This window comes from Colletotrichum costaricense, assembly GCF_030867565.1.
Source record: "Colletotrichum costaricense strain IMI 309622 chromosome Unknown Scaffold_1.1, whole genome shotgun sequence".
NCBI classification, from domain to species: Eukaryota; Fungi; Ascomycota; class Sordariomycetes; order Glomerellales; family Glomerellaceae; genus Colletotrichum; species Colletotrichum costaricense.
In genome coordinates, this window is record NW_026848230.1 from 2,512,473 (window position 1) to 2,539,336 (window position 26,864).

Below are 26,864 nucleotides of genomic sequence, written 5' to 3' on the forward strand. Positions count from 1 at the left end.
ACAAAATCCGTAGATGAGGGGCGTTGTTGGCAGTTTGCCCTAAATGCGCGTCTTTCATCCCGTCCGTCATCAGTGAGCCGGGGTTAGGGTATGACCATGATGTTGTGCAACTATCTGATTGGCGAAATGTTTTCCAGAAAGGTTGCTCGCTGATGTTTCCAATAGATCAATTCGTTAAATCTCTAAGGCGGCACATCTAGATCCGCTGCTAGTAAGGATCGAATGTTTTCTGAGTGTTTGCTCAGAGAGGGATGCAGCTTGAACCTCTTGGCGCGCTCTTTTGAGAACATTACCGGATTGGGTAATTTGCTCAAGACCCTTGAAACTTTTGTGAAGTACAGTGACTTTAACGACCTAGAACTGGATCCAGGAACAAGGAATAAGTATAGAAACATGAGCAAGTATTGTTCCAAGTATGATTGATTGAAGATTAGACGTTTTCGTTTGAAGGCAAAACATAAAAGCGCTCTAAAGAGAACCCCGCCTGATACAACACCCCAGTTTCCCATTTGTCCAATTCACATGCTCCAAGTTGTAGGTACTCCATTATCTTTATTCATACCCCAATTTCAAACAAACGTCTCCACAAAGCGGTGATAGAAAATCATACCTAGCCAGCCGATGACTGGAAACGCAGCCAGCCTCCGAATCCAGTCGAACCGTCTCTTACCCTTTGCAGCAACCCTAGGTCTCTGAGTTGGGGCCGGTGCAGGGGTAACGATAGGTTTCTGGGCAACGGCCACGGGCGCCACGACAACTTCTTCCTGTTCCTTCAACGTTTTCTCCGCGTCACTTTCCATAGAAGCTGCAGGGCCACTTTTCTTCGGCCGGAGGACGAAGCAGGGCGCATTCTTGGTAGAGACTTCACTGGTCACGGCGCCCAAGCTGACTGCCTGGCGCGGTACACTGGCCTTGGTTACGAGGAGATAAGGGCTGCCCTCCACCTCGACGACGCAGTTGTGCCACGGCGTCGGGATATGCAGCAGGTCACGGGAGGTCATTGGCGTACCGTCCGGTGAGAGGCCCTCGACGGCGCGGACGACGGCGGGGTCGAAGAGTTGAATCCCAAATTTGGGACCGGCGTTGTTGTGACTATTAGATTGAGAATCATTAGACTCGAGCACGAAGGCGCAAAGAGAAATGTTTGGAGTAGAACATACGCATGAATAGAGAGACGGACGTGATTAGGAAGAAGCAACTCAACTAGGTTAGAGTATGCTTGGTTTCTCTGTTTCATATAAGGTAGTCAGCGATCTGAGACAAAAGGGGAAGCACAACGTAATATCATTGGTGCAGCAATTTAAGCTTACCATAATCATCTCAAACGCTACCTTGGGTGACAACTTCTTCCTCTGACTTCGCGTCATGCCCAGGGTGAAAGGGTGAAGCTCGAGGTCCTCCAGCATGAACCTCGAGAACCCACGATAAAGAGCTAGGATGGCCGGACTTTGCGACTTGATCTTGGCTCGCACCGCAGACTCTTGGGGCTGGCAGCCAGCCATGAGGATCCGTCTGCAGAGCTCTGCCTCTAACGTCAGCTTCGTCTCGACGTGGTGCTCTATGCTGGGGATGTTGAGATCCTGCGACAGCGACGGGAGCTTGTGCTGCGACTTTGACTCGTTGAGTTCAAACAGGTCGACGAGCGACTTGAAGCCGATTCTGTCAGTGTTGCCTCTGCTGATGCCGACTGCGCGGTTCATCTCCTTCAACTGCTCGCCGTACACATCGACATCTTCATCGTCGACTCCGACTAAGTGGGAGATGTCAGATTATATAGATCGTAGAATTGCTTTTTCGTCACCTCCCATTTCTTTTGTTGGACTTACTGCAATCGCTAAAGACGTGACCGTCACTGATAATCCACATCTTGGCACCGGGCTCGTACACCCTCTCAATAGCCTCTACAAACTCGTGAAGCCGCTCCAGAGCGAGCTGCTCCCCGCGGTCAGGGGCTTTTCCGAGGACCTTGTTGGTATTTGACGATTTACACGGGAACGCAGGAAGACAGAGCTCGATTCTGGCATGCTGCGAGGTGAAGTGTCGAACACGCTCCGTGAAATACGCTTTGCCGCTCGCTTCCCACTGGTCGTCCTTGCCCTGATACCTGAGAAAGCTATCAAACAGACTGACGATCTCGGATGTGGCGTCCATTTGGGAGGCCGTAGAAGCCCCACAACTCATATGCTCATGGTCGCGGATGGCAAAGTCGGCTTGGTCTAAGAGCAGTTGCACGAAAAAGTCATCAAACTGTGCGCTGGCTACGTTTTGTTGAGACGTAGCGACGGCGTCGATGATGAGGCCCGCCGTCGTGTGTGAACCGCTCCGTTGCATCTCATAGAGTTTCGAGCCTTGAAACGGCCCGTCGAGATTTGTGGACACGCCTTCGCTTGTTGTCGTTATCGTTTCTCTTGCCGTCTGAAACTTCTGGCTGTGGAGTTTGTGGCTGATGGACGACGTCCAATGCTGCTGCACGCAGGCTTTCTGCGGCCCGGTGCAGTACAGCAGCTGCCCTTGCCCGTCGTGGACGAAGGCGGCTTGGAACCGGTGAAAGATGGAAGTGCCGTCGTTTGAGAACTCCATTGTGAAAATAATAAAGAATTAAGAATATGAGTCGTTTGATGTTGGAATAGTGATTAGGGAACTATAGAGGATCTTGGTGATGTCGTGGCTTGTTGATTAGGTAGGGAACCTAGTGGTTTCTCGACGAGGGGGTTATTATAATACTAAACACAATAATGTGATCGAGGGACTCTAGGAAGCACCAATACTTCTAGAAGTCTTGATTTGGGGGCTTGGTTAATCCGATTGGACGCTGCTCTGGGTTCATGTGGTACGATTATGTTCTGATAGGTATGTTGCGTGAGAAAGGAGTCCTCCTCCACCTCGAGGAATATTGAGGTGGGCTGTGAAATGTGTCCGCCGTACGACCAAGACAGACCCAAGAGGAAAACGAGGCGTTGGTATGCGTTTGTGCCGCTTCAACGCAGGTGGGATTACTGTCAGCTCAACACAGGAAAGAACAAAAATAAGACAGATGTTGCTGGCTGTAGATACACAAGGAAGCCCCGATGGTTGCCGAAGGAAGGAAGAGGGTTTAGCAAGAAGTTCTTCAGCAGAAGGAAGTGGCAGGACAGGGGATGATGCCTTCAGTTAGTCTAATCCACAGGTAGGTTGCATATATGGGATCACCGAAGAATCCTGAATCAAGGCTTTGCCCGACTTGGGAGAAATGCGTGAGAAGGAACTAAGATCGTTGTACATGTACAAAGTGCAGCAGCAGGGCTGGGGCCAATGCTTGGTAGAAGAGAAGGAGCTATCCGCAGTTTGGGTCTTGGGGGCATGAACAAGATGCCTGTAGCGGGCGGCATGCGGATGAACCGAGGGAACGTAACTTTTTCCTTGGTTCCTCCTTTTTGGGGCCCTTGGTACTATTTTTTCTTACTCGCATTCGTCCCTTTGCTGAGAAAGACCGAGTTCCTAAGGGTAACACAAGATATCCAGGTCTTGTGTCCCCACCGAGCTGTGACCAGGGGGTCGTTCAGGCCCATTGTTCTGTGTACAGGTACGAATACGCTGTTTGGGGTGCATACTACTTACTTCGTACACAAGGAAGGCCATCTGATGATGGGATTCCATGGTCAGCCCCTCGAGAAGCAAGCAAGGATTCATGTGTCCATGGAAAGTGGGGGTACGACGGGGCGTTTGCCAGCATCGTTCAACGACTGTTGTCGTTGGTCGAGAGTCGAGAGGGGAGGCCCAGTCTAGATGTTGGAAAAGACGTATCTCCAAAAAACGAGACTGAACAAAAAACGCTGTTCGGCACAGACCAAGAATAAGGCAAGGCTTCTGATCCGAAGGAACGAACACGACTAATCAAATCCCATTAATATCACGCCATTAAGATCACCTTGGGGCGAAGGCAACAAAACCAAGGACACTCCACTACCTTAAAGGACCAGCCGTGCGGAACCTGCGCGCTAACAAGCAGCAAACCTTACATCTCGGTCTTGGGTTGCCATATTTCTCTTAGCTCAAAAGCTGTCAGGCCTTGGCGTCGTCGTTGTTCATTTTCGAAGACTTCGGTAAACTCACAAAGGACATGCTGGCAGGGGTTATGAAGGGAAGGGCAGGGCAAAGCCAAGGCACGAAAGTCCGAAGGCTGCGCTTCCATGGGCCGCATGGCGGTCATTTCTTGCGAAAAAAGGCAAACGAATGATTTTCCCACAGAATTTACCGCCCCGGTTCCTCACGCGCGAAAAAAAAAAAAGGTGGTTCCCACTCGAGTGCAAATATTTATTTGTACTTTGCAGTTTGCATGTCCACAGCACAAGCAAGCAGCTTGCTAAGATTCCGCAAGATACCGCAGCGAGCATACGCAGTATGCACCGACTATGGCGCGGCTTTCTTGGCGTTGGATTGCGGCTTTTCGAAAGTTGGAGTTGCATTCGGGTCGACGTGAGGTTCTTGGACATAGTTGCTTTCCATTGGGTGGATCGGCATGCTTTCGCTTCTGGTGCATTTGGACGAAGATCGAAGCGGCCTTCTCCAATCATGCTTGTCGATTAATTTAGAAGCGTAGCCCCTGGTTCTTAATTATGGGGAGCCGAGAGTTCGGGCAGGGATGATGCGGGAAGTACCTGTTCATCGGAAAGTAGCGTTTTATTATCACTATGATTATCAAACTTTGTAACCCTATCTAAACCCCCAGAGAGCAAATCAAAACTCAATCTACCCAAAACCGCCCGAACCCGCGCATCACCCAGGCCCGACTAGTTCACGACTCTCTTTTCATCGTCAACCCTGTCTATCAAAACCAGCCGAAGTGCTCGAGGATAAAGGGGACCGGCCTGGAGAAAAAGCGAACAAGAAGCCTTTCGTCAGCGCTGAATTTCTGGAAAGAGTGGGGAACTCGGTCTACCGCGGGGACATAGGCAGCAACAGGCTTAAACTTACTGGAGTCTTGCGGTCAACCCACATCGGGTCCAAAGCGAAGGAGAATTCGCGGACCAGCTGGATCAGGGTGGTCCTCATTTCCAACATTGCGAATTTCTCTCCGAGGCACGCGCGTTTGCCTGAGATAGAGTCAGCAGGTCCATCATGGTAGAATGATTCACCACTCTTTCTTTGGAGTCTGTCTTACCACCATGAAAGCTGATCCACTCCCCCCTTACCCGACGGCGGCGGTAGTTTTGCTGAATAACTTCTGAGGATGATCCCCACCTGCAAACATGAGCCTCACGATATTTCAAAGGATGTGCACTTGTGAGACGAACCGTCCGGGGTCAAACTTGTCTGCTGTGGGACCCCACGCAGTCGGGCATCGGTTTGTTGAGTAGCAGTGGTAGCCGACATATGTCCCTTTTGGGATTACGACGTCGCCGCCTAGCAGCGCCGTCTCCGCAGCCTTCCGGTTGATCAATTGACCAATGGGAGGGAACAAGCGCAAGCACTCGTAGATGAGCGAGGTGAGATACGGCATGTCTTCTTTGGCCAGATCTGCTGAAGACTTGGCATCCTTGGAAAGGATTTCTTGGCGCAAAGCCTCTTGCGCCTCCTAACCCCCCACCAGTCTTGTCAGCAACGAATGCACGCGTGAGACGGCACGGGCCTGGGCAGGTTTGCTGACTTACAGGATGTTTCGCCAAAAGATACAGGCTCGATATCATGAGCAGCTGTGGGTTCTCTTGACCGGCCACGAATGACACGGTGAGGTTGTCGAGGAGCTGCTTCTCATCCCACATGCCCGATGCTCTGGCGTCGAGCATGCGCTGGCCTAGTTTGTCGTCGGATTGGTCTGACAGGGATGATGTCTTCTCCATGGGCATGTGGTGGCTCGCCTGCAGCGCGCGTTTGAGCTCGTTCTTGAACAGGCCCACAGTGCGTCGGGCCGCCAAGCGAGACTTGAGCGGCAACCTGTCGAGGAATGGAAAGCTCATAAAGATGGGCTTGAAGATCTCCCTCTTGACCGCCGTCTGGAGGAGATTGATAGGAGCATCTGCCCTGTCGAGTGCCTACGACGAATCGGCTGCGGTCAGCACGCTGCGAAACACCCCTGCTAGATTCGGTCTTGTCGTGGGGGCCAGGGCGACTTACATGCAACTTCGTACCCAAGACGGCTTCGGTGAAGTTGGAGACGGAATACCGCTGCAACAGGTCCTGCACAGCAACGCCACCGCCTCCGCTGCCGGCCCGCTTTTGGGATTCACGAAGGAGACGGCACAGGCTGACTGCGTTGCTTTCGATGATTTCGCCATCGAAAGTCCTCTGGAGGCCTGGCTTGATGACCGACCGATAGTTCTTCCAGACGTCGCCTCTTGCCGAGATAATATTGTCGCCTGTTTCCGAGTTAGAATTTTTCGAAGCACCAAGGGTGGCAAAGAACACTTACCAAGGAACTCTGCCAGGACGCTGTGTGGGATTTTCTTCTGGTTGCCGCTCTTCTCGTACAAATCCTCGTCTTTGAATATTTCAACCAGATACGAGGGACGATGTACCAAGATGTTCCATTGCGCGCCAAAGAAAATTTTGACTGCTCCATGAGTACGCAGCGGCTTGTCGATGTACTGACGGAAAATGTCCGACTGGTCAACGTCCTTGAAGAAGGGAATGAGGGCTACCCAGAACGGTATCGCCGGGATGTTTTGCGGGTATCTAGGAGGCAAGAGAAGAAAGTAGTAAACGAGTCCAAGGAGCAGCGCTCCGAGGAGTAAAACCTCTAGCAAAAATAGTAGCATCTCGTCGTGAATGGCGTCTGCAATTACGGTGTAAGTCAAAGCTGCGACAAAGAAATAACAAGCTTATATGTTCAAGGGCCGATGTTCCGAGGAAGCGAGAAAGAGCAAAAAGCAACGGTAGCACTTACAAGGGTCAAGATGAGACCATCGACAAGACGGAAGCAGTCTTCCTTCCTTCTCCTCAGCCCTACTCAAAGTAAGGTAGCAGAAGCTCTAGCTGCCTAGAGATGACATGCAGGAAAAGGCTAGAAGACAGGATTAGGAATCACGGTCAGGTAGGTATGAATAGAGGCTTCGTCGTCTTCTCGAAATAGACCGCATATGCGCGTTGGTGAAGGAACATGGAACATTGCGTTTGTGCCTCCGAGACATCAGACGTTCGTCGTACAAATTTGTCTGCAGACCTGAACTACAGTCAGCGGCACGCCGGGCTGTGCGATGCCCGGCGCATCGGTCAGTCGCACCAGACAAAGTCAAGGACAAAAGGCCACATCCTTGGGAAGGTTCATTGGCCGCCAAGCGGGCCTGATGCGAGTTGTGATGCCAAGAATGACCAGACAAGGAATGGAGGAAGCAGAAGATGCAGTGAGAGAAAGAGAGTTTGATGAGGTTCTCTGGACTTTCCCAAGGCGGGTTGGCGTAAAGTTGACCGGGGACGTGCCTTCAGGTACGTATTGCGACCGTAGAGGTACCGGTACTTTGGGCGGAGCCTCCCCGCCAGGGAACTGCGGCAGTGCCCCGATGAGGATCCAGCAAGAGCTGACCGAGTGGGCCGGCGTTGGACGGACCCTTCCTGATCACTGCCTTTGACCTGGACGGAGTACGTTACTACCTTGCGTGTAAGACTGAGAATGGCTCGCCCAAGAAGCCAGGGGTTTATTAAATGGACACTGAATCGTTCATACATACATTGCCTTTCCTAGTGTCCGTACACAGGATCAGAAACAACGGTAATCACCGGAGCAGTGCTGCTTCATTTTATCGCTTTCTGACTTTTGACCGCCGAGTTTCTCTATCTTACTCCTTCGTGCCCGTGGGCCAGCTTCCGAGTCTCTAGTTTTGAGTATCATTTCTGCATCGCTTTGTTCGAATATTCTTTGTCAAAGATGGTTAACTCCAGTCCATCAACTTCGGGCACGACGACGCCCACTAAAGATCACATAATGTCTGCACAGGAGGTGTCGGCCCCGGCTAACACCAGCACGACCACTGCCAGCCAGCCGCCGCCGCCGTCGCCTCCAGCCCAGTCCGCCGGGGATCCAGAGAAGAAAGCCGGTGCCCCGCCGGCTTACTCGGCCTTCTCGCCATGGCGAAAGCGCTTCATCCTCATCGTTGTCACCGTGGCCGGGTGTTTTGGGCCTCTGGCCGGCAACATCTACCTCCCTGCTCTGCCTACCTTAGAGAATGAATTCCACGCGAGCGCGACGGCCATCAACGTTACCGTATCCGTTTTCATGCTTACCTTCGCCTTCGGTGTATGTTCCCCAGCCTTTTCGGAACCCATACTCAAGATAGTACATGACACTTACACTCCACCAGCCTCTATTCTGGGCCAGTTTCGCCGATTGGAAGGGCAGGAGACCACTGTACATCATCTCTCTCTCCATCTATATTGTTGCCAATATTCTTCTGGCTGCAGTACCAGCCAACTATGGCGCTCTTGTATTTCTTCGTATCGTCCAGGCCTTTGGGTCTGCGGCCGTGGTGTCGATGGGCGCAGGCACTGTCGCCGATGTAAGTTCCTCGAGAGAATTCACCACACACCAACAGCTCACATTACTAACCCAATTCTCAGGTCACTCCACCCAAAGAGAGAGCATTCGCAATGAGCATCTTCCTCCTAGGCCCTCAGCTCGGCCCTGTCCTCGGCCCAGTGATAGGAGGCGCGTTGACGGTGGCATCATGGCGCTGGATATTTGGCTTCCTTGGTGAGCCTTTCCATCCTCCCAGCCCGTATCAAACAAAACCATACTAATTATACTCCACAGCCATTGCCGGATTCGTGCTCTGGATCATCATCTTCCTCATGCTTCCAGAGACTCTGCGCGCCAGGGTAGGCAGTGGCAAGCTCTACTCCCAGTCTAGCTTCATCCTCTTCCCTCCAAAGCTGTCTTCGCCTCTGGCACCAGAATCGGAGAGAGGTCCCCCGCCTCCCAAGCCAACTCTGCTCATGTACTGGCGTCTCTTCAGCTACCCACCCATCGGCATCGTGTCCTTCAACACCGCCATGCTCTACTCGACCTACTTTGCTATCGCAGTGCAGCTGCCCACTGAGCTCGCCGACCGCTACAACTGGTCCAGCGCAGGCGTCGGCGCCGGTTTCATCGCCGTCGGCGTCGCCATGATTGCGGGTTCCTTGATAGGTGGACGCTTCTCGGATTGGCGGAGAGCGCGCGCAGTCAAGGCGTCTCCTGACAACACCGTCGATCCCGAAAATAGACTTGCAGACCAGATTTGGGGTGTCATTGTTTGCGCCGGTGGATGTGCCATGTACGGGTGGTTCGTCGACATCTCACTCCACCCCGCCGCCGTTCTAGTTGCCACTTTTCTTAGTAAGTTCTTGTACGACATTGGGAAAGACGTTTATGTTTCTGCTTCCCATCTCACGTGAACCCGAGACTGACGTGTGTGACTCTGGTACAGCCGGCTTCGGGATGAACTGGGTATTTGTGGCCACGACGGCCTTTTTGACCGAGTGCGTGGCCCAGCAGGCCGCAGGCGCCTTTGCGCTCGGGAACATGCTACGGAATCCCGGTGCTGCCATCGCCGCCCTTGTGATCCCTTCTCTCGTCTCCAAGATGGGAAGTGGATGGTGTTTCACAGGACTCGCATTGTTGGACTTGGTCCTTGTCGGGTCTGCTGTAATAGGTTAGCCCACCCTTAGTCGCGTCTTGGAAAGCTTGTATGCTAATGGTGTGTCTCACAGTACTACGAATTAAATCTCCGGGATGGAGGGCAGCCCGCAAAGCCAAGATGGTGGCGATGGCGGCAGCCAAGCAAGGTGGGCCGAAATGAGTTTGACGAACAATGACGAGCGTCAATGGGACTAGAGCGCAGACGCTCATGAAGGAGAGTCTAACATAATTACTGTCTAATGTTTATGCAAAATTGATAATGTTCAATCTAAATGATCAACGCAAGTTTGACTCAACGAGTTTTTGTATTATGCAAGATGATAGGTGGACTACTTCTCATACGTAGCAATAATTCTATCCGCCATCGCCGGCAGCGTCTCTGCCACAACGTCCATCTCACCGAAAATCTCTGGCAACGCCTCTCCCTCCAGAGCAGTGCAGTATGCCGCCTTGAATCTGCGAGATGTTAGCGAGTCCAATACAACACAAAGATTAGTGAACAAGTAGGTCGACTTACCCCACAGTCTTCGCCGTCGACGCATCCCACAAATGCGCCGCCGCAAACCAAGGCTCGCACCCATCAGCAGACAACTTCTTCAAAATAGGCGTATACGCCTCGGGAGTCGGCTTCGCCAAGCCAGACGAATCGCACGAGAGCAAGTTCTCAACAGGCATCTCGACCCCGCCCCTCGAGAAGTAGCCACCGACGCGGGCGATGTCGCCCGCCGTGAAGCACCACACCGTAAAACCCGCGGCGCGGAGCTTCGCCACGCACTCGGCGGCGCCTTCGCGCAGTCGCAGGCTCTTCCACTCGCCAATGAGGTAGTCGACGTCCTCGTCGCTCGCGAAGGCGCGCGGGTCCTCGATGCCGGCGTAGTGCAGGCAGCGGTAAAAGAGGGCGGTGAAGACCTTGTAGAAGACGACGTAGCGGCCCGACATGGAGAGGTAGGTGTACTCGCGCTCGGCGACCTCGAGCCAGCAGCAGCCGAGGAGTTTTGGCTGGATGCCGCGGGCGCGGAGGCGTTCGCCTAGGCGCTCGTCGATTGCTTCGAAGAGGTGCTCGTATGTGACGAGGGTACCGACTACGTCGAAGACGACGTTCTTTGGTGGTGTCATTGTGGGGGTTGGCTGATGTGTGTTGCGTGTGTGTATGTGTGTGTGTGTGAGAGAGTGCTGTTCCAAGGATGCCCGAAAGAGGTAGGTTCGGGGATGATTATTGGATGGTTACACGATGCAAGGGGTTGATTCAGGGTGTGTCTGTTGGTCCGAAAGGTCTATGCCAACATGATGATGTAGATTAAATATGAGGCTTATCACGAGGCGTTGCATGGGTCGCGCCTTTATGGAAGGCTGGGCTTCATCTTGGAGATTTAATGTTGTCTCCCCGCACGTGTAACGAAGTGCGGGGAGTTCAGAACAGGCATCACGCAGGTAGAGTTTCCGGCGCCGATTCCCGGTTCCCTATCGACTCTTTTGATATTCGAGTGGGCCTCTTTGCCGGAAAGGATACACGGGTTGTTGCTTGGGGGAGGAAAACGTTATCAGGCTTGTTGTATCTACTGGGATACAGCGGATGCTGGGATGCGACTGTGAACGTTACAAGGGGACTCGAGGAAGAAGCGCCGGCCCGGTGCACTCCCACGTGTGCTGATGCTTTGCTGGCCGAATAGCCCATGGCTGTAGGGAATGCAAAAGACCAGCCATGGGTGGTATTCACACCGACGATGTGGAACATTGCGGCGGACGAATCCGACGCTAGACCGGTCAACAATCTGGGGAAGTTGAGCTTGGCGATAGAAGGAAGTCAAGTGGACGTAAAGTGGAGACAAACCGCTCAGTCTATTTCGTATCTGGACAGCTCATCGCCCAGGGAATTTTAATAATGAGTAAATTTCGCAGGACATCCTGCATTACGTTTGCCAGACGGTTATCTCGAACGCCGGAGCCGGCCTCATATACATACGGTTTTCCGGCAGCCAGTTTTGTCGCCGGTGTTTGGTTTGCCTTACCCGGCTTCTTATCGAGTCAACTGATATGCGGTTAAAGACGACAGAGGGGCTGTGGGGGTGGAGACTGGGGACCTTTGTCGGATGCAACGCCAAAACGGAAAGATAAGGACGGACAATGGATGTCCGAAGTGACGGATCAAAGCCGCTATCGGTATGGTTAGGCCGGAGAAGTCATTGACAATGTACTCCGTACAGAACACTCAATTTCTCGAGAGAAATACTTACCGAGAATCATTTTTGATGGAGCATCAATAAAATAAAGTGAACTCATTGCTCAGGTAGTTAGCTGCCGTAAAGAACTTCGACAGAGCATTTCCGAAAATTTCATTCAAAATAGAGAGTAAAAACAGTACATGTCTATCAAATTGCTCAGTTATTCATTGTGCTTTAAAAATAAAGATAAAAGTTTATGGATTAACAAGTCACCTTATTGTGTTTTAATTTATTTTCATTTAATAAAATTGACAACTGTCTAGTTGCAAAGCGCCCTTACATAGAGCGCAAAATCTATTCGAGTTCCCAAATAAAGCATATCATATACAAGATAGGTTATCAGAAAACATAAACATTGAGTTAGTGTCTGGTGAGGAGATTGATGGAATATATTGTTATGATAAAGACTCGCTAGATTATATGAGATATCTCAAAACTAAGCCGATTCGTCTTGGTATCCACTAAGACCTATGCAAATGATGGTGCTTAACATGCTCGAGGCTCTTTCCGGAAAATGTCTACGCTACAACGGCTAATCGAACCAATGACTACAGGATTTACAACAAGGTCAACTTTGGTGGGTATGCTCCCTGCAATGCGCCTCTAATATGACACTTTACATGAAATTAACCGACTCTACAGTTTTGCCGGCGGCTGATTGACCGACTTCCAGCTCTCAAGAATGGAATTCCTGGAACTGTCCAATCTCGCTTGAGAAGCCTGGTAGACTTTGGGGATACCCGTAGTCTTGAACTCGGACTGCTCCATAATCATCGATGCTACTCCCTTAGCCGAGAGGAAGATCTGCGGCATGCCATGGCCGTTGAACCCGGCAATGATGAATTGTTTCTCTTTTCCGGGAACGACGCCGACGTGCGGCAATCCGTCTGATGAGTATCCCATGACTGTATTGTTGTCAGTCACTGAAATCATATTTCGAGTCCGGCTGAATAGGGGCCAATTAACTTACTTCCGGTCCACACCTTTGACGTAGTCGCACCGCTGTCTTCCCATCCGCGGAACACACGCTGCATATATCCATCAAAATGCGTCTTCGCCGCCTCAATCAACTCGTCATCGTTGACCTTGTTATACCACGCCGATAAATCATGATAATACGAGGACCGCGCACCGCCGACGACGATGCTTCCGTCGAGTCGGGGAATCAAGTACTCGTACTCCGTGTCGGACCAGCGGATGATGACCGAGTGAGGCAGCAATGGCGCAGGCGTCTTGCCGGGCGTGATGTGGCTGCAGATGCCGCGAACGGGGACAATCTTGTCGGCGAACTCGGGCAGGATGGACGACGTGTAGCCGTTTGTCGCGTACACGATCTTTGCGGCACGGACGGCGCCCCGCCCCGTGGTCAGCGTCAGGTAGCCGTCCGCGTCGGGGGTGCCGGTCACCGCCTCGACGGGCGTGTGGGTCTGCAAGTTGACGCCGGCGTCGAGGGCCTTTGAGAGGAGGGCCAGGATTAGTTTGTATGGCCAGACGGTACCGGCGGTATATGATAGGCATCCCTTTACTCCCTTAACACCTGATAGCTGGGGGTAAACAGTTAGTCGCTGAGTCTAAAGCGCAGGCCGCAGCTCAACTTACTTGCTCCGCTTCGGCGCCGTCGGCGTAGTACACGTCCTTCATTACGGAAACGCCAGCTTTCCTAAGCAACTCAACGTTTGCCTTCATCTTATCGCGGATACTCTCTGACATCAAGGCATCGACTGCCCTAGTCAATACAAAGTCACAGTCAATGCCTTCGGCTTCAATGGTCTTCTTCACTTCCATGAGGTTCTTGGCCTCGAACTCCGCACATTCCTTCGCAGTCTCGATGCCATGTGTGGAAACGAAACTTGCGGGACGATTGTACGGATCCGGCTTCAGATGGCCGCCTATACCATATCTCAAGTCAACAAGGAAGCTCAATTGAGAAGACATGACAATGATGGGGCTGTCAGACATACCATTGCGTCCAGTTGCCCCGGAACATGCCTGTCGGGCCTCAAGGATCAAAATCTTTGGCGGCGCAACACCACGCGCCTTGCACTGGTCGAGGATGTGGTATACCGTAGCAACACCTGCATAGCCTGCACCAATGACTGCAATGTCAACTTCGGCTGGCAGCTCCGGGGTAGACCGGTGATCATCTAGAGGGTGCGGGGATGACCTCCAGAAGGAGGTCGTGGAGTTTGGGACGGGGAGCGGGGAAACGGGCATGGCTGTGTGACAGGGTGTGTGTTTGTCCTTCTTAGGGGAGAATCAAACACGAGATGTTGTGAGTGACTGTTTTCAGCTGCACGAGATAGAAGTGGGAGACCAAGCCGCCGCGCCCGCCGTTATAATTAAAGGCTCAAAAGCCTCGAGCGCGGATATTCCATCACGGTCCGCACCAAGTAGGCGAGCGCCGGGGGTGGGGCGGGGCCGGGACGGGAAACCTGTCGGGAAAGCTGTTCCGTCCGGTGAGCGGACTCAATTGTGCCTCCTTACTACCTTACTCGTAAAGTCAAGGAGGGCCAGGGAGGGGACCGAAATGTTCAAAGGGTAAAACAATTGACCGGCCCGGTCGTTTGCGGGGAACCCCCGTTTGGGTATGCGTTTCCGTAAAGTTTATCAGCAGCGATCCTTCAATTCTCGGCCTCTTTAAAGCCCATTCAGATAATCCTCCACCACCTAACCCAGGACAGCGGTTGCAGCACAACCCTTTAGAGTTATCGACCGGCCCGGTCAGGATATTGGGATTAGAACTCAGGCGCGAAAAAAGGCCCGCTCTTCCCATGTGTGTCCCATACATATCCCAATCCCTTGCGAGCATGACGCTGCTTATCTGCGTATCTCCATGTTGGGGTGGCTGACAGATAAACCGGGGAAGCACCAACTACCGATAACCACGATAAGCCTTTACTGGCTCGGTGAGACTGGGCAGGCCCCGGAAGATAGGTAGACAAACTGACACAGTAATCAAGCAGTAGGTCTACGAATCGAACTGTCCAACATGGCTGTACCCAGTGATCCTTACCCAACCCCAGAATGGAAACCATCATCCGCACTGACTAGTTGAATGGCTCTCTGGCAAACTACAGCCATCCTGGAATGAACCAATGGCAGCCTCTCTAATGATATGACAACACCCCTATATACAGGCCAATGCCAGGCCCATCGACTCATCCCCAGACTCGACACCCGCGGTCTCTAGCACGTCTCCAGTGCTCTCTTCAAACACCATGGCAACTACACAGACAAAGGACGACACCAAGATCCCCGAGACGACTAGCTATCCCGAAGCGACTGACCATGCCGCCGGCACCAGCTACGTGTACGATGAGGGCGCCGTCGAGAACGTCGACGAGGCCTACCTCCGGGCCTCCAAGTCGACGAAGTTCTACAGAGGCGTGTTGTTCCAGATGATCCTTTTTGGAGCGTAAGTAAAACTTGTCTTGGGACAAAGTCCCGAAATCACGGATTCGAATTTAATGTATTCATGTAGGCTGTCCTTCGTCGGTCCTGCCATGTCGGACGCCATCTCTAACCTCGGGGGTGGTGGTCTCTCGACACCATACTTGGCCAACTTGGCGACTGCCCTCAGCTATATGGCCGGCTGTCTGATCACCGTATTTGGCGGACCTCTGATCAACAAGATTGGAATCAAGTGGTCTTGTATGATCGCCGCCGTCACCATGCCTCTTGCTGGTTCGGCCTACTATGTGAGCGCAAAGTACTCGATAGACTGGTATCTTCTCTTTGCAAGAGTACGTCATACCCCTTCCTGCACTCTGACTATGTCGCTCTGGAGCTAAGTTGATACACAGCTCCTTGGGGGGTTCACATCTGGTTTCCTCTACGTCGCCGAGACGGCTGCCATGCTGTCGTATCCGGAAGCAAACGACAGAGGTTTCTACCTGGGTAAGGAAGGTTCTGGGAGCTCTTTGGGTATGCTTGTGTTAACAAAGTTGGACAGGTATCTGGTCTGCCATGAGAAACTCTGGCAGTGTCATGGGAGGCGCCATCAACTTCTCGACCAACTACTCCAAGGCCAATGCTGGTGGTATCGCGTGGTCCACTTACTTGATCTTCGTCGGCTTCGGTAAGCACCCTTCGCCCCATGCCCAAAACCGACTTGGCCCATGTTCTAACACGAATCCCTGACAGAATGCACTGGAACGATCTGGGCTCTCCTCCTATCTCCCACCAGACGCGTACGACGTCGCAACGGCGCAAAGATCCCCATGGCCAGCAGCATCAGCTGGAAGAGAGAACTCATTGCGTTGTGGAGACACTTGCAGCGCCCAAAGGTGAGCACAGCCAGTCAACCCCTAATGACTTTGACGAAGTATTGACGGCCCAAACCCTTAGACATGGCTCATGTCCATCCCGGCCTTCTACTCCTTCTTCTTTGGCGGAACCATGGGCACCTATCTCTCTCTGCACTTCTCCGTCCGGGCCCGCGCACTTTCGTCGCTGATTACTCGTGAGTAACTCTCCTTCGTCTTTTGATCACTGTCATTTCCTGAATCAAGCTGACAATTGCATCTGATAGCGGCAATCACCATTGTCATGGTTCTCGCCTACGGAAAACTCTTGGACACGTCCCGCTGGTCACAAGCCCGGCGAGCGTGGATCTCTTTCTTCTTCTGGGTCATCCCCCAGGCCATGTGCTTCATCTGGATCGGCATCGAGTACAGCAAGTTCGGCGGAGGCAAGATCGAGGAGGCCCTCGACTACGAGTTGTACGTCATCCACTATCCCTGTGCCCCTTCTCTGACTCAAAGCATCGCTAACAGTATCGCTTCCCAACAGGCACACCAGAAGATGGGCCGAAGCTTACCTTCCCTATCTGATCATGTTTTCAACCGGTTACTGGACCCAATTGTCTCTCTACTGGATTCTCGGCACCTTCTCCACGGACGTTGGATCCTCTTCCCGCTCGGGTGGTCTGTTCCGCGCTTTTGAGACGGCCGGCCAGGCCGTCTCGTACGCTCTCAACTCCAAGACCAGCGCCGACCCTAGAATTCCTTTCTACGTTAATGCTGCACTGATGGCTATCACTATTCCTTGCATGGTATTCCTCATCAGGCTGGTTCCGGAGGCGCCTGCTTCAACGGACATAGATGCGGGAGATGTTGTTGAAGATCAGGCAGAACGGGACCCTGATAACAAATAGAACATGTCTGCTTTCTGACTTTACGGATTGAGAGCGTGGGATCGGCTGTTTCTATACAACGTTGAGGTACCATAGGAATGATGAAATGAAGCATTGACTACCTGAAGCCTCTGACACGCATCAACGCCCCAGTGAATGATTGTACAACACTTCTTGGTCTTGCAACAGTCTTATTGGAGCACACTTGAACACTTGATTCGCAATTCGCAACAGAATAAGGGGCCTTCAAGATATCCCGCAATTCGTAGGTTCTCTTTTGCAACACCCCACCCTTATAACTACTACTTTATTAATCAACCTTGGCCGTACTTAGAGAACGTTAAAGTCCAAGTTCACAGTTAGCGCATTTAGCTCGTTGTGTCATTTGCGGGCACACTTTTTTTTTCTTTTACTATGATCTTGACCTATACTGCTTGTCAGATTAACGAAGCCTTACTATTAGATTACGAGGTAGAAAAGGGACCTTATTAAGTAGTTAGGTAGGGGTGGTAAGTAGGTAGTCTAGGCCCGTGCAAACGGACCCTTCTACTTACTTATACCTATAGAGGAATCGCGGGCCCTACTTACGATCTTCCCCTCTTATATATATAATAAACCTATACTAACCTATTAACTTAGTTACAACTAAAAAGTCTAACTTACTTACGTATATATTAATATTAATTAGTAATTAAATTATATATATATTTTTATTATAAGTTAATAAGGATATAATTATAAAAAAAATAGCCTCGACTTATTTCGCTAATTATTTTAACTTATTAACTTAGTTCTATTTATTTAACTAATAATAAGCGGCCTAGTTTATATTATTTTAATTCTCCTCTATTATTACTAACTAATAACTAATTAATTAGTTATAAATTAATAAGAGCGCGCTCTATTACGTACGATCTTTTTTACCGAGGCTACTATTATAAAAAGATTAACTACTTTATTATTATTATTAACCTCGCTTTTATTATTAATATTATTTTTACTAACCTTATTATAATTATTAACTTCTTTTTAATTAAGCCGTTCGTAAAAGAATCTATTTTAAATATATTATAGCTAAGTACTACCTTAAACTAATAATAAGTAAAAAAAGATTAATTACTAAGAGATTAATTTAATAATTACTAGTATACTAGCGCTTAGTAATAATAAGACCTTTAGAATTATAAATATATTAATAATAATATTCTTTTATAAATAGTAAAGTATTCTAAAATATTAAAAAAAAAAAGATCTTAATAATAATAGCGATAAGGATCTATTTTATATTATTAGTAAATCTACCTCTTTTTAACCTAATAAAAGCTCCGAAACTAAACTAATAAAAATAAAATATAAAAAGTACTAAAAAGAATTACTAATTAGTAACTAATAAAATCCTCTATTTATTACTAAAAATATAGTTATTTAAAAATATAGTTATAAAAAGCCTTTTTTCTCTTTTTATAACCTTTTGCTAACTTTAATAACTTTTTATTTATATATCTTATTAAAAAAATAAAATTTTCTAACTAATAATAGTAGCCCGCTTATTATTATTAAAATAATCGCTACGACCGACCTACTACTTATTCGAACTTACTTAATATTATACTATAATTAAAATATAACGATTACTTCTTATAATTATTTTCTATTATATACCTTACTAAATATACTATAATAACTACTAGCCTTAGTAATAAGTAAAAAAGGGCCGATAACTAGTTAATATTATTTTAAACCTATTTATATTTTTAAATTACGGAACTATACCTAATTCTAACTCGCTAATAAGATTACGTTAACTTAACTTAATAGGGCTTATTTAATATTATACTTACCCTTATAAACGATAAAAAGCTTAATACCTTTGTTTTTTATATAATAGGATTTTATTATTAAAATAGCTTAATAAGTAAGGAGCTATAAAAGGATTTTAAAACTAACTTTTAAAACTAAGAAGTAGGGGACTTTTTAAAAGTTAAAAATATAATTCTTAAAAAGCTAAGAAACTTTTTTATAAATAATAGTATTAACTTAACGATTAGGGATCGTAATTAAATAATAAATAAAATTACTAGCGCCCTTAATACTTAGTACTTCTTTACCTAGACTTTTAAAAAGATTATAGCTTACTATAGTTATACTAAATACTTTAATATATTATACTACGATTCTTATTTTTTTTATTTACTACTCTTATAATTAATAAATACTAATAATCTTATTTAATAAGCTAGAGAAATAGTAAGGGAGTCTATATAAACCTAGCTAGCTTAATTAAAATAATTAAAATTACGACCTTAGCTTCGTTACTAACTATTTAACTTACTACCTCTTTAAAAAGAAAAAAAAAAAGAACTAAAGAATAAAATTATTATTACTTAATAGCGAAATTTATCCCGTTAAATATTATACTTCGATATAGAAACTAAAAATAATATTATACTTAATACCCGCTAATTAATTAACCTTACTAAGCTTTATAATAATAAAAATAAATATAGTAATAAAAAATATAATATTTTTAATAAAAAGCTTTAGATTTTTAAAGTACTATATTAATAAATAAGAATTAGTAAACGGTACTATTCTAGTACTTTTCTAAATATACTTAAAGAAAGGGCGTTAACTTTTTATTTTAACTAACTTAGTAATACCTCTAATTTACTTAGTTTTAACGTAATATACTAGAGGACCTAAGAATATTTTAAACTACTTATAAGTTATTAAAACTACCTCGCTAAGCTCTATAACCTCTATTAGTACTTTATAATTTATAAAAATTTAAATAAGTCGAACTAATAAATCTTATAAGCGCTTATTAACTATATTGTAATTTTTTATAAAGCGCTAGCTATATAAGGATCTATTTTTAATATAAGTAACTAACTTTTCTATTATATAAGTAGTATATTAGAATATAAACTTACTATACTTAACTTAGTACTTACGTTTATTAGTATTTATTACTAGCTTAGTACTTCGATTAATATTATAAAAAAAGAGCGCAACTATAATAAGTAGTAATAATATTTTTAAAATAGTACTTATAATAAAGAGGTCCCTGCTACTTACTAAACTAACCGTACTTATAATAGCTTTAATAAAGAGACCTAATTTAATAAGTAGAATTAACATAGCCGTAGTACTACTAATAAAAAGTACTTTATTTATTATAAAACCGGTTATTAATTAACTAAGTATTTAAAAAAGGAGCGACGTTAAGTATATTAAAAATATAAAAATAGTAAAGAAAAAAATAAAAGATTTATACTAAGCTTATATTTATAATTCTTTATTTTTTATAAAGGAACTACTCTTATTAATAACGATAACGATAATAATACTATAATCTAATACTTTAATAGCCTCGATTTTAATTATAAAAATAATTACGAGGACGAAGTCTAAATCTTAATAATATACTTTACGATTATTATTAATAATAGAACTTTTATAAATATCCTTGCTACTTAAGTAATAAAATATAACCTTATTAATATTACTTTTATTAACGAGTTAACTAAGCTTATAGAACTAATAACCTCTTTTTTATTAAATAAGAGGTACTTATTAAGGGATTTTTAAAATATTATACTTAATACTAGCGCTACGGAATTCTTAATTATGGGCTACCCTTAACTCCTTATATTATAATAATAACGACTTAGAGTTATTTTTAATATTTTTAGAGCTAATAAAGTAAGTATCCGTTTTAATAATAGTAAACTTATAAGGTCGTTAGGATTTACGGTCGTTAATACTTTATTTAATAATATTACTTTTTATATTTTACTAATTAATACTCTTTTCTTATGCTACTTAAGGGATATAAATAAGCTAGGGGTATATTTTAATAATATTAATAATTTACTAATTAAGGGAGATATTATAGTACTTATTTTTTATAAATAGGGATACCCTTAGCTCTTATTTTTTAATAATAAGAAAGCTATTATTAATTACTTAACGGAGGGCGAATTATACTACTTATATTAGTACTTTAGCTACTCTTTAGTTCCTTATTTTTTAAAGTTATTTTAATAATTTAGTAATAATATAGAGATCGTAACCCTTAAGAAGCTTACAAAGATCTATTAATAATACTAACTTAACGTTACTACCCCTAGCCAATTTAAATTTACTTTACGAAATAATTACAATTTTAATTACGAAATCGTAATTAATATAATATATTTAATAAATTATAAGGGTATTAACTAACTAGTACTTTATATTATTAATATTACTATTTTTTTTTAAATAGTAAGGTTTTTCGTAGATATAATTACGAAGTATATATAAGAAGCGCTTTAGCTATATTAAATTAATATTTATTTTAGTCCGCTAGATTAGATTATTATAGATATTAATAAGAATTTTAGTACTATAGAGTTTAAATTTTTTACTAAATTTATATTTATTAAAGTTAAAGAAGTGCTTATTAAAGCTTATAATAGTATTAATAAGGCTAAGAAATATTACGTAGTATTTAAAAAGGTATATAATATTATTTAAAATAAGTACTTATTAATAAGCGCAGAGGCTATATTTTAAGTTATAATTAAAGTAGTTAATAATATAATTAGCCTAAATAGCTTCGTTCTTATACTCCTTATTTTCGGAGCTTTTTTATATATTTCTAACGAGTTTTTATCGTTACTAAATATTACTTAATATATAAAAGTAATTAAGAAAGTAATAAGGGAAGTCCGTAAACTTTATATTAATAAGTAAATAAGTAAAATACTAGCTACTTAAAATAGACTAAATATTTTTTATATTATTAATTTATTACTATAATTAGATATTAAAATTTAGTAAGAAAGTAAGGGATAAAAAGGCCTATTTAAGCTCGTTTTAATAAGTAGTATTATTTACGTAATAGACTTATTTTATAGCTTAATAAGCTTTTAGGCTATTATAATTAAACTTTAGTACTTAGAAGAGGTCGACTTTAAGTTACTAACTACGATAATAAAGCACGTTAACTACTTATTAATCCCTATAGTTAATTAACTAATTAATAGTAGCGCTATTATTAATAAAGTTTTTAATAAGATTATTATAATAGTTAATAATAACCTTTTATTATAAAAAAGGAGGACTAAAAAAAATATTAATACGGCGCGGCTATAATAATACTTTTATAATTATTATTTACTTTATATTTAAAAAATAAATAAATCTTAAGCTAATTACTAAACTCCGTAATAAGGATATTATTATTATACTAGGAGTACTTTTTATAGAATTTATTAATAAGGAGTTTTTAAAACTAGTTAAAAGAGGTATAATTAAATTTATTTAACTTAGCCCTAAATATAAGGATATAAGAATATTTAAATCTCGATTTATTAATAAAATTAAGAACCTAGGACTTAACCCTATCGAAAAGTCTTACTTAGTTATATAAAAATATAATAACGAGGGAAAGAAAGAGATCTTTACGTAGTTATTAATAATTTAAAAAACTAATTAATATCTAATCCTCGCCCTAGCCCCGACCCTAATTTAAAAAGGGTACATTATTTAGTTACGAAATATTATTTAAATATATATATAATCGAGCTAACCTCTTTACTATAAGGTTTTTACCTAATTACTAGCTCGGATCTATTATTTATACCCTAAGGGTACTATTTTATATATTATATAATTATTATACGGTTTTATAAAATCTAGTACTTATTAATAAGTAATATATAATAAGTATTATTTAAAAATACTCTAGATAATAATATCTACGTTCGACTTATACTTATTAATCTTAATAAGAAAAAGTAAATTATTTAGTATTATTAAAATATAAATAGATAATATAATTAAATTATTAAATAAGATTTTTAATTAAAAAGAAAAAACTAAGCTTAAGTATACTAAGCTACTAATTAAACTAAAATAATAATTATTAACTAACGAGCCACTTATTTTTAATAATAGAATTATTTTATTAAAAAGTATTAATATAGTACTTAGATAGAAGAACTAAAGAAAGAAGCTTAAGTAAGTTAACCCCTCGGTATTAAATACTAAATAATAATTTATTAAATAACGAGCTTAAAGTACTTATATTATATTAATTTATTAATTAAAAATAGTTTTTAATACGTCGTTTACTATTTAATACTAAGTAGATCTATTATTTACTAATTACGCTATACTAAACTATTATATTAAATAGTAAATAGATTACTTAGACCGAGGGCTTATATTCGTACTATTAAATCTAACTATAGCTAAACTCTTTATTTTTATAAATAGGTTATTTATAAATAACGCTAATTATACTTTATAACTAGGTTATATTATTATTTTTATAAATAAAGAATAAACTAATAAGAACTTTATAATTAATAATAATATTATTTACTATAACTTTACGAAAAATAAAAGGATTACTTAGAGCGTATTAGTATTAGAGGTTTATAGAATAGTTATAAGTATTAATATTACTTATACTATTTTAACTACCCTAAACCTTATTACTAAATAACTCGACGTTCTAAAAATCCCTATTATAGTTTATATAAATTTATACTTATTATATAAATATTTTATTAAGCTAGGTATTATAAAAGAAAAGCGCTTTATAATAAATATTATAGTACTCTAATAATTATATAAACGTTACGAGTTTTATAAAATTTATTAAATTAGTAATAACGATAACTTAACTAATAGGTTTATAAAAAGTATACTAAATAAGTCCCTTGAGTAATTTATTAGTAAAAGAATTATTATAGTTAAGATAGAAGGGTAAGTAATACGTAATTAAAATAGTAGTATATTATAAGTAATAAGTTATTTAGCGAACGTATATACCTCTTAGGCTTTAGCTTAGAGAAAAACGTACGTATTCGGGGCGTAATTAAACTAATAAAAAGCTCTTTTTTAACTATATTAGATTTAATAATTTCTAAGGAGTTTAGATATATAAATTATATATATTAAAAAATTAAGAAGTAATTAAAAAAAGGGAATAATAAAATTTCTATATAAATAATTATAATAGAAGCTATACTAAAATTTTAGTATATAGCTTTAAATATTTTTAAATAGGGGATTAATAACGGATTTTATTATTAGTTCTTATTAGCGGGGGACCTAGCCCCTATTTTACCCTTTTTTATTATAAAAATAAAAGATTATTAATATTAAATTACGAAGTAAAAAAGGGACCTTATTAAGTAGTTAGGTAGGGGTAGTAAGTAAGTAGTCTAGGCCTATATAAACGGACCCTTTTACTTACTTATACTTATAAAGGGATTGCGGGCCCTACTTACGATCTTCCCCTCTTATATATATAATAGACCTATACTGACCTATTGACCTAGTTGCGACTAAAAGGTCTAACCTGCCTACGTGTATATTAATACTTACTAACCTATATAGAAGTTATTAGAAGTCTTAATTTTTTGAGATAAAGTGGACATGAGCTTGAAGGGTTGCAATAATACATTGTATTAATCAGCTGCATTAAAAGATTTATGTTGTACAAAAATTTTAAAAGCTAATTATGTAAGTTTCGTTTTTGACCGCAAGTCTAGCTATAGACATCCATCGGGTTCCAACTCTTAATCAGAACTATGCTCTTCTTAGCAGTAACATAAGACGGAATATGCTCAGCAAAAAGATCGCTAAAAAAAAAAAATTAAGAGAATAGAAAATTGGGAAACATAAGAACGAAAGGAGCAACAGCGTTATTTGTAACATCAAGTACATCTAGACTACCCCTACCTAGTGCATGTTTGATATCTGTACAGGACCGTCTCCCCAATCTTAGCCAAAAGCAACCTGAACTTCTATTTCAAATTCGGCTAACCTTGTGTAAGTATTGACCTCGACTGGTATCACGGTATTCAAGCAAGGATTCAAATTACAGCCGAGAAATATCCGTTAATAGTTCATTGAAGCCGCCATCGACTTTTCTAACAACGGGATCCAAATTTCTCTGAAAACGGCATGGATCCCCTTGAACCATTGAACGTTGACAGGGTTGTCATCTCTTAGCTCCAAACTCAAACTCAAAATCGTCTGAACAATGGGAGGGAAAAAAATCCCCCCAAGTCTGACCCCACCAAAACATCTCAAGATAGTTTGGCCTGGAGCGGGTAAAACGGGTGCTCCCGCTTGTAACGGTGACGTTTAGGACGGAGATGGAAAAGGCTCAGAGAAACATCCCTTTTGGCAAAAGCGTGTTTTTTTTTCTCTTCGTCCGTTGTCTGCTTATTCTTGCATTATTCAGCATTGGGCTCCGGACGAACTCAGCCCGACGACATGTCAAAGAGACGGACGTTCCTTTTCTCTCTCTCTAGTTTCTCAGTGACATTCTGAGACCCGCCTTGTCGCTGGGTAGGTTCATGACTAACGTTACGGGAGTAAGAGTGCATCATGGATTTCTTGCCCACCGGTTCGACTTGCCCTGCATCATCAACTCTGAGAATAACTGCGCCCCTGACAGACGGTTACACAGATCATCTACCAAAAAAAAAAGTGTTGACAAATCCCATGATCGCCTAGCACCCTTTTCTTCTCCAGCCTCTTGACTATTTCCCCTAAGTCCCATGGCAATGCGATGGGAATCAAGCACAGTAGGTACGCGCAACGCCAGAACCGAAAATCGCAACACTTTTACTGTCACACACATGCAAACAAGAGAGACATTGCCTGGGCTCTCGTGAACAAAAGTGCATCAATACACCTGAGCGACCATCACCGGAAGGTTCACCATGCCCTTCAGGTAGAAGTTGGCACGTGGGTTGGTCAGGTGTACCTTGGCATGTTGGGCATAAAGGTAGAAATCCCCCCAATCCTCCCCCATTGCCTGCAGCGAATATTACCCCACCCTCAGGTTTTCCCTCCTTCACCGAGACCACGGCCAATAGGGACGGCCCGGTCGCATCACCACCACACATCCATCCATCCTTTCGTCACATCCGCCAGAAATCACCCTCACTCTTGTTGAGCTCTTTCAACCTAATGCCTGCCCGCATACACGCGATTTAGAATCCTACCATCTGGCCCTCCCCCCACAAGCCTCAGGGACGAGAGACCTTGCGGCACCTCCGTCCCGTATGGGGGGAAGGGAAGTCTAATTTGGACTCACGTCAAAAATTGGAATCAAACCAACACTTACTTGCTTTCGGTGAAACAACTGTGATATTGGGGATTCCGCCAAGGTCAAGTGGGTGGGGATTCCGGAGAAAGATTCTAGAGCACACCACGTCAACATGTTGCCCACCGGGAGAACATGGATGTTGGGGGGATTCGGGAGGTCGCATTCTTTTTCCCCTTCCAGGCATCTCTTCTCGTTGGATTCTCCTTCTTCCCACCCCCTTGTATTCCGTATAGTTCAGTTGCATTCGTTCACCCGTGCGCCAAAGTGAGAGGCGCCCGCGGCAGTTGGATAGTTACGTTCCGTTCCGTGCGCTGGGAAGGCTACCTTACCGTAAGGAACGCGGGGGGGGGGGGGGGCGAGCGGGCGGGACGGGAATCTGGAACTCAAACTGGTGCCTGTTTTAATTTCCTGGCGGGTACCTTACAATGCAACGCTTCTCATTTTTTTTTTTTTTCAACCGCTACTGTCTAGAGCCCAGACAAGCAAGACAGGCATGGCAGATATTTCCGCGATGATCACACATGGGAAATTGATCGTTAGACCTGGCCCCAAATTCCCCGAATCGAGCAGCTCTTCCCAAATAGTAGAAGTACCATGTATGTGGGGGGTCTCTCTCATCCTCACACGCATACACACACACCTGCACTCACTCACCAAATCTCTCTCTCTCTCTTCAGTCCCCTTGCCTTTCCATCTTCCGTGCTTCCTCGATATACCTTGCCTCGTTCTTACGTACATTACTGGCCAGGCCAAGCGTTCCATTGCATATAGGCACAGAATCAACAACTCATTCCG

At 43.8% G+C, this 26,864-nt stretch overlaps 6 protein-coding genes across 6 annotated transcripts; 2 read left to right on the forward strand and 4 right to left on the reverse strand.

The window, feature by feature from the left end:
- Positions 1–569: 569 nt before the first annotated feature.
- CCOS01_00892 (pyoverdine/dityrosine biosynthesis protein) lies at positions 570–2,580 on the reverse strand (the record flags this gene model as incomplete). The annotated part of the gene is made up of 4 exons (XM_060449088.1): positions 570–1,092; positions 1,161–1,228; positions 1,311–1,750; positions 1,827–2,580. The coding sequence occupies 4 exons, from the start codon at positions 2,578–2,580 to the stop codon at positions 570–572; spliced, it is 1,785 nt and encodes a 594-aa protein (XP_060320526.1).
- A 2,334-nt stretch (positions 2,581–4,914) lies between these two features.
- CCOS01_00893 (cytochrome P450) lies at positions 4,915–6,734 on the reverse strand (the record flags this gene model as incomplete). Its single annotated transcript, XM_060449089.1, has 6 exons — positions 4,915–5,072; positions 5,141–5,220; positions 5,274–5,554; positions 5,631–6,011; positions 6,094–6,335; positions 6,389–6,734. The coding sequence occupies 6 exons, from the start codon at positions 6,732–6,734 to the stop codon at positions 4,915–4,917; spliced, it is 1,488 nt and encodes a 495-aa protein (XP_060320527.1).
- Positions 6,735–7,897: 1,163 nt separating this feature from the next.
- On the forward strand, positions 7,898–9,749 carry CCOS01_00894 (major facilitator superfamily transporter; the record flags this gene model as incomplete). Its single annotated transcript, XM_060449090.1, has 6 exons — positions 7,898–8,209; positions 8,274–8,468; positions 8,530–8,662; positions 8,723–9,286; positions 9,378–9,602; positions 9,661–9,749. 6 exons carry the CDS (start codon positions 7,898–7,900, stop codon positions 9,747–9,749), a joined length of 1,518 nt encoding a protein of 505 aa, XP_060320528.1.
- Positions 9,750–9,918: 169 nt separating this feature from the next.
- CCOS01_00895 (haloacid dehalogenase-like hydrolase) lies at positions 9,919–10,705 on the reverse strand (the record flags this gene model as incomplete). The annotated part of the gene is made up of 2 exons (XM_060449091.1): positions 9,919–10,045; positions 10,107–10,705. 2 exons carry the CDS (start codon positions 10,703–10,705, stop codon positions 9,919–9,921), a joined length of 726 nt encoding a protein of 241 aa, XP_060320529.1.
- Positions 10,706–12,447: 1,742 nt separating this feature from the next.
- CCOS01_00896 (FAD dependent oxidoreductase) lies at positions 12,448–14,025 on the reverse strand (the record flags this gene model as incomplete). The annotated part of the gene is made up of 4 exons (XM_060449092.1): positions 12,448–12,716; positions 12,782–13,355; positions 13,411–13,700; positions 13,773–14,025. The coding sequence occupies 4 exons, from the start codon at positions 14,023–14,025 to the stop codon at positions 12,448–12,450; spliced, it is 1,386 nt and encodes a 461-aa protein (XP_060320530.1).
- A 1,004-nt stretch (positions 14,026–15,029) lies between these two features.
- CCOS01_00897 (major facilitator superfamily transporter) lies at positions 15,030–16,966 on the forward strand (the record flags this gene model as incomplete). The annotated part of the gene is made up of 8 exons (XM_060449093.1): positions 15,030–15,226; positions 15,293–15,554; positions 15,615–15,708; positions 15,764–15,889; positions 15,955–16,097; positions 16,159–16,273; positions 16,343–16,532; positions 16,603–16,966. The coding sequence occupies 8 exons, from the start codon at positions 15,030–15,032 to the stop codon at positions 16,964–16,966; spliced, it is 1,491 nt and encodes a 496-aa protein (XP_060320531.1).
- Between the last annotated feature and the right edge of the window lie 9,898 nt (positions 16,967–26,864).